Consider the following 7,065-nt stretch of genomic DNA (forward strand, 5'->3'; position numbering starts at 1 on the left):
GATATAACATACAATGCTAATCTATGGCTACAAGCCGCTATGCTAATTAACGCTTACGTTTCAGCAGTTTGGGGAATACTATACGGTCTTTATATACTCTTTAACGTAAGTTTAAGCAATTTTTGCTCCCTGAAATAAAGTTTCTGTCTCTATTAAATACAGTTAGAAGAAATGCAGGATATCTATGGGCGCTCGATTATATTAGTTTATATATTATCACTGCTGGCTGAGATTTATCGTTTGCGTGCAGGCTATAAAGGCAACTTGATGGCAGAGGTGAGTCAATTAAATTTATTTGAAAAGCATATACAAACTATATATCTACCAAGAAACTGCTCATCAAAGTCTTCAATAATTTGTTCTATAGATCAGTGAACTGAGCATCTTTCTTGTAACAACACCGCTTATACAATTACCTATACTCGTGTTCCTCTTTCTCTCCGTTGAAGGGAATTGGCAGCTTATATATGTACTCATTGAATTGATATTCTGTCTAATGATAGTGGAATTTATTGCCGGTGTGTGGACTTGGCATATCTTCGCCAAACATCAAAGTGAGTTGCATAAATTGAAGCGACAAATCGCATTGCAAATACGTAATGCCAGACAGAGAAATGATAGCGATGATAAAACAAGGAGTGTGCCATAGTTTAAATGCATAATAGTTTATTTTTTATACTAATTAACAGAAATAAATTAAATAAATCGCATGTCCGCGATGAAATTACTATTCAACTCGAATTGAATTTCAGGTTTAAAATAACGATACAGCAATATTTCATAAATTTGGACTAAGTCCGCAATAACAAAATTTAATACATTCAATATAAACGTAAAATTCTTAGGCCTATTATAAATATTGCCCTAATTCAAGATAGCTTCGGTTCAATAGACCCAGACCCCGAAAGGTGCATAGAAGCCTCTTCATTAAACTTATCTAAATTTTTTTTTTTTTTTTAAGCATGCAACAAAAACAAAACACAAGTATTATGCGGGTTGTTAGCAAATTTCCGCCTTCTCACACCTTTGCATCATCCAAATTGTGTTTTTTTAGCAGCGCGTCAATCCGATTCAAGTGACAACGCATCACTGGCAAATAGTTTTCCAACACTTGCAGATTCTCATCGTGCGCCTCACCCTGTCCAATCAGTTGTGAGCGTGTTGGCACCCAATTGTAGATTATCTGTAACAAGAATTAAATCATAATTTACATGCAAAGAACCAGTAACCCATATCGGTGCCGACCACAATTATTGACCTACTTTTATTGTGCCCTGTACTAAGAAACCATGATATGGCTTCAGTGTACGCTCATATGCATTTTGCAGATGCAGCTTCAATGCCTCTGTTGCCTGTGTGTCATTGAAGATATTTTCGAAAAATGTACAAATCAATTGTAGGCCACGCTTTAGCCATAATAGAGCATTCGCCGCAAAATTATCTACATTCACATTTAATATTATCAAGTCCTCAAGGTAAGCATACAATGCTTTGTCCTTGTTGTAGACCTTTGTTAGCTTCTGTAAATGTTAATTAATTTCTTTTTTTTAATTATAATTCGCCAAAGGGGGATATGAACAAATAGGCACTTACCGTAATATTGCCATTCATATCATTTACCACAGGTGTAAATAGTTTGCCAAATGTCTCTGTAAGTGAGATGTGGAATTGATCAGTGTTTTTATTTAATCATTGTTACTCATATATATAACGAATTGATTGCATTCATTATTTAGTTCAGGTAAGAACTTATGAAAGAAATCCCTGGTGTTTATCGGGATGGACTTCAGTAAAACTATTGTATTTGTTAGGGCGAAATTAAACTAGTAAAAGCAGAATTTTTAAAATATTCAGGTTTGGGGTAACTTTGGTGATGAGAAAAAGCAAAAAATTTAACTGAAATTTCATATGTAATTAAATTTTCTTTAGGCTGGATAATTACAAACATCTTTCTCTACCCTCTCTAATGTAGCATATCGCACATGTTAATCAAATTGCATTAACTCAAAAAAAGAAAAATCAAACTACCACATCAGAGCTTATGTTAGTCAATGGTGGAGGGAAGTATTTACTTTTGTCAACTTTTGTTCAAAGAGGAATACATGTTCAGTGAATATTTTTAGTACATACATAATTTCAAAAATTACAGTTTTTGAGTTCATAGACTTCTGAAGAGTGAAAGTGCATTTTTTTCAAATTTTACATGGGAAAAAACTTCCCAAACTAATTTTCTGCAAAACTTTTATAAAAAAAAATGTATGTATTCAAAGCAAAACCTGGCTCCATGTGAATTGGTAAAGTTCGATGCAGGGACCGAAAACAACCCTTAAGTATCAAAATTTTTATTTTTATACCATTGCATAATCGTTTTTTGGTTTTTAAGTTCTCCATCGAGAATAATCGCTAAATTTCGATTTTAATTTCTTTAGTGAAATTTAGTCGTAATTTTGTGATTTTTTTTTCAATAAAGAATAATCGTTTTTTAGATATTTTCGACCATTTTTAACCGTTATAATGGGTAGTGAATTTTTTGATCGAAAAATAAAGAAAAACGAACAAAAATTGATAAAATTTACGATCCAAAACTGGAACGTATTCGCTCTCTATTACTCATTTTTCTAGCGTGAAGAACGCTTTCTGGTCTGTTTTGGGCACCCGTGGGATTCCGTGGGCTCATGTGGAACCTAAAAAAAAATCAAAAAATAACGGTTAAATTTGATCGGAAAAACTGAAGTCCAATTTTAAGAGTTAAATATCATTTTTATTATAAAGATCATAACCGCTACGGCTCTTGGTTCGAAGTTAATAAACATTTTTTGTAATCTTGAATTTATCAGTATTTCTGTGCTTTCTTTGGGTTTGGCATATTTTTTCAATTCACTGCTTTGAAATGGATAGAAATAAAATAAGTAATTCATTCGGTCTTTTTGGGAACGCTGTACTTTTAATTTTTTTTTGATGCTCGATCAAAATGTAAGTTTTCATAAAAAGTGAACTTAGCAACTTTTCACTCTAAGCTAGCGATATGAGTGGACATTAGGGTGGTCCAAAATAAGTAAAGACTACTAAAGTAGTAAGCATTGAACATACATAGTTGAGACAGAGGTTAGAGACATGAGGCCCTTGAGAGTAAAGGCTTAGTTATTGCATAGGACCATCGATGTGTACATGCATATATACATAAGTACATATCAGGGCTGCACATTAACGTTAAATTTATCAATAAACGAAAAAACAAAATCGTTTTGGTTTTTTAAATCGATAATGTTAACATTATGTGTTTAACAAAAAAATACATTATAGATTATGTCTCACTTACCAATAATAGTAACGATTTCCGTAGCAGCTTCAAGAAAGGCCTCTGTCTCAATTTTCTCCACAATTGCTGGTGGGAAGCCTTTAAGGGTTTTAAATCGAATGCGTGGCGCGGACATAATTCTTTGTCTAACACCCTTGAATGTATATGTTTAGTATATAATATCAAGACTATCTAAATTCGCGCAAATATACCAATACATATATACAAAATAAGCAAAACAACTCTTTTTGTTTTATGCGTTCGCTGTTATTTGGTTATGACAAACCTCAACCAACTATTCAAAACTGCATACAAATATCCAAAATAGTAAATACCCAATATTTAGTTCGAATTCGATTTTTAGTGATTTGACTTTATCTTATCAATTATTTAGTGATAACGACAGCACTGATAAACGGAAGTGAGTGACATAAAAAAGGCTGAAAGAGATTTTGTATTAAGTCTCGCTGGAGCAGTTTGCCCTCTACAAGTGTTTCAAACGTTGTGATTACAGTTGAACTATGTAATGTAAAATACGATTGTGAGTGGCCTTTACAGTAGACGATCAATCAGCAGCTTTATTATTACGTTTCTTGCTGTTCAAACGTTTTAACTGCTAACGTGGCTGTGCGTCAACTTGAGTAGAAGTGTGACTTTAACGACATCAATGCGGCAACTAACAAGCCAGTCACGGCACAGTCGGTGCTAACATAAGTTTAACTCTCTTCTTTTAAAAGCATCAAGGTTTTCAAAGAAAGCTTTTTCCATCATTTTTGTGGTTAATGTGAAGCAGCACAACAATGCCGGGCTTAGCTAGCTGGGTTATAATTGTCGTATTTTTATAACGCTGATTATTTTGTTCCTTTTAAATAGTGCGTGATTGCTGTATATGAGTATGTATGTATGTATGTTTATGAGTATAAATATTATAGCTCTGATTACTGATTTGTTTACCACATAGAGTATATTTTCTTTTTTGTTCATTGTACTGCTTCCAAGAGACGGCGACACAGTTATGTACATACATACATACTATATGTAGGTATATGCACTTTTGCAAGTGTAATGAAATACTTTCTTGCAAATGCAAAGGCTCTCAAATGAGTTTTTAAATAAGTTGCTATTAGAGCATCAGCGACGCAGGAAATAGTGTTGCTGAAAATAAGCAAAAAATATACAGTGAATTTCTTATTTGCATTCCTACATTCTTACAAGTGCAGGTGATTATTTTAGATGATGTAATAAAGTTTCACTTATATGAGTCATTTGTAATTATAAATACGACGCCAAGGTAAACAAGGGGTTAAAAAATGGTTTAAATGTAAAAGTAAAATCTTGCCGACCATATACCAGACCTTAAATAAAAAGTCATCAACGCTACAAAAAACTCAGCAGTATTATGAAAATTCGGTAAAAATTGCTTTTATGAAATATTTGCACATACCTATGTAAGTGCTTAGAAAAAAAAACGTATTTAGTTGCTGTTAACTGTTAATTCCATGAAGTCGGCGCTTAATTAAGATTAGTATTTAGGAAAATAATAGAAAAGTTTTTAAATAAATACTTATACATACATACATATGTATGTATATAAATATGTAAATACTTACCATTACCTAGAAATTTGCAAAATACGAAATATTTGCAAATATTTGAATTTTAGTATTCATTAAATCGCTTCGTCAACCCCGTCTTTGTCAGCACGAATAAATAGTGATTTTCCTCGTGTGCCTCTTTTGGCAAATGAAATGTATAAATCTCATCGATGTCTTTGCCCGATTGCAACTCGTACCAGTATTTAACTAAACTATTGTCCATGCAACGCACCTCAATCAAGCACAACGGATGATTGTCTCCTGCGGATATGACACAATTATTAACCGCATCATACGTTATCTCCGCATCGCCCGCTCTCTCTTCGTCAGCGCTTCCATTGTGAATTCTGAACCATTTATGGTGCGCTAAAATTACTGCACAATTGCGGGTAAAATAAAAAGAATCGCTTGTTTTTTGTTCGTGGTATTTGTCGAGAAAAGAATTTGTCGTGCGCTTGAGTTGTGTAAAACGGGGACGAGTTGCTACTTGAGCGATCACTTTTGGCGCCACGTGCTGTATGATTCTATCTGGCAGATGTTCCGTCAGATTATCTAAGGTAAAAACTCGATTTACATAATCAAAGCCATTGCCCATCACACCATCTTGAGTGTGCCCCAGATCAAAGGTGTGCCCGATTTCATGCACTACAGCGCCTAAAGTAGTGGCATAAACTCCGCCGTATGTACGTCGATAGTTGCTGTCATCGGGCAATTCCGTTAGATCTACTTCTTTGGTGCTTCCAAAGCAAGTTTGTATTGCATTACAAGTCTGCGGCCATGCAAATAAATAGGCTGCGCCAAAAAGTGCCAGGCCCCCACCTCCCAGGGCTGCGTGTCCCTTTAAATGAATGCGTATATTTGCATATGAAAAGTCGCCTGAGGCAGCTACTGCCGCACCGTCATATCTCGTACAACTAATGAATGCCACAAATTTCAGTTTGGAATCTTCACCCCAATTGCTGGAAGTAAGTAGCTCTTGTGCGAAATTTTGCCACAAGTCTTTCTCGTTCTGCTGCCAAACTTCTTCGCACGATAAATTGGACTCAAATACTTGACAATCGCCGTTTATCGTAAAGGTACGCCTGCCAAAACCCGCTGTTCTTAGCTGTTCGGCATAGATACATTGAACCAAACGTAAATTCAAGTTTATTTTCTCACAATTTTCATGAACAAGCTCCTCGGGCACACTTTGTTTAGAACATGTAATATACAACGGTTGCAAACGATACTTTTTGTTGCTGCTATCGGCAGCTTTATATAAAATCTCCAATTGATGCGAAGTATTGCAGAAACTAAAATCTAATTGCAATTGAACCTCCTCTGCTAGTGACACATGTTGACCCAGATCACATAGCAGTTTGAACTGGCCGTTTCTTGATATTGGGGTATGTTGTTGCAATTCCCCTGCACTATCTGCATGCACTGATTGCTGTCTCAACCGCAATACAAGTTGCTCCTCCACACACTTTTTTGTTGTGTTGTTGGGCAATGGAAATCGTGGCTGACGGATGTGCCCCTTAATAAGAAGTATTGTATGGTTAATGATTTCTCCGTTGTCCAGATTATCCACTTCTATTCTATGCTCGCACATACACCTATTCATTGCCCTTTTAATTGAGAACTATTTAAGTGCTATTACACCTGATATTTTTCTGATAAGAAACAGCAAGTACTAGTTAGAATCAGCTGTGATTGCAAGGTAAAGAGAAAGGCAGTCAGCTGTTTTTTGTTGTAGTTGCATCGGCACTGTTGCCAACTTCCTAGTTTTCGTACTAAATTTGGTGCTTTTCTTTATTCAAAATGCGAAAATTTTTGAGCTTGCTGCTTGGTGTTTTTTTAGTTTGAAGGCCCAAGATTTATTCATCTTAAAAAAATGAAAGCTTAATTTATAGCTTTGTAAGCAACTTTACAAAAATGGAAACAAAATCATTCCAATGCCAACCACAAGTAAAAAAGAGTATCAAAAACAGGCAGGGCATGTAACTCCATTGTTTTTGGTACTAACACTTCAAAATTTTTGCTTAGGGCGATTTTACGCAGACGATCATATATATGACTGGGTTGTAAATTGCGGTAGGCGATGTCTGTGTACCTGTCTCGCATGTTTTGGTTGCGGCTACTACGACTGCGTCTGGGGTGAGCGGCTTGGAAAGAGCACTCGATGGTCGCATA

The 7,065-nt window shown here is 35.2% G+C and overlaps 3 protein-coding genes across 4 annotated transcripts in view; 1 reads left to right on the forward strand and 2 right to left on the reverse strand.

Annotated features, from left to right (window-relative positions):
* LOC118733666 (transmembrane protein 17) overlaps positions 1 to 3,781 on the forward strand; it is a 4,049-nt gene extending 268 nt beyond the window's left edge. Inside the window, exons 2-5 of one of the 2 annotated variants that reach the window (XM_036463172.1) lie at positions 1 to 105; positions 163 to 276; positions 368 to 554; positions 3,693 to 3,781. In XM_036463172.1, coding sequence (XP_036319065.1) covers positions 1 to 105; positions 163 to 276; positions 368 to 554; positions 3,693 to 3,727 — 441 coding nt within the window. In that variant the 3' untranslated portion in view covers positions 3,728 to 3,781. Of the gene's footprint in view, positions 106 to 162; positions 277 to 367; positions 731 to 3,692 lie in introns of those variants that run through there. The other variant, XM_036463171.1, reaches the window with a different exon arrangement.
* On the reverse strand, positions 642 to 3,570 carry LOC118733665 (glycolipid transfer protein). The gene is made up of 4 exons (XM_036463170.1): positions 3,320 to 3,570; positions 1,594 to 1,649; positions 1,263 to 1,520; positions 642 to 1,183 (listed from the first exon to the last, which is right to left on the reverse strand). Exons 1-4 carry the CDS (start codon positions 3,432 to 3,434, stop codon positions 1,019 to 1,021), a joined length of 594 nt encoding a protein of 197 aa, XP_036319063.1. The 5' UTR covers positions 3,435 to 3,570; the 3' UTR covers positions 642 to 1,018.
* Positions 3,782 to 4,274: 493 nt separating the features above from the next.
* LOC118733662 lies at positions 4,275 to 6,643 on the reverse strand. Its single transcript, XM_036463167.1, has 2 exons — positions 4,909 to 6,643; positions 4,275 to 4,453 (listed from the first exon to the last, which is right to left on the reverse strand). Exon 1 carries the CDS (start codon positions 6,494 to 6,496, stop codon positions 4,958 to 4,960), a length of 1,539 nt encoding a protein of 512 aa, XP_036319060.1. The 5' UTR covers positions 6,497 to 6,643; the 3' UTR covers positions 4,275 to 4,453; positions 4,909 to 4,957.
* Positions 6,644 to 7,065: the final 422 nt, after the last annotated feature.

The sequence above is a fragment of the Rhagoletis pomonella genome, unplaced genomic scaffold (assembly GCF_013731165.1).
Source record: "Rhagoletis pomonella isolate Grant_MI unplaced genomic scaffold, Rhpom_1.0 Rhpom_scaffold_00002, whole genome shotgun sequence".
NCBI lineage: Eukaryota > Metazoa > Arthropoda > Insecta > Diptera > Tephritidae > Rhagoletis > Rhagoletis pomonella.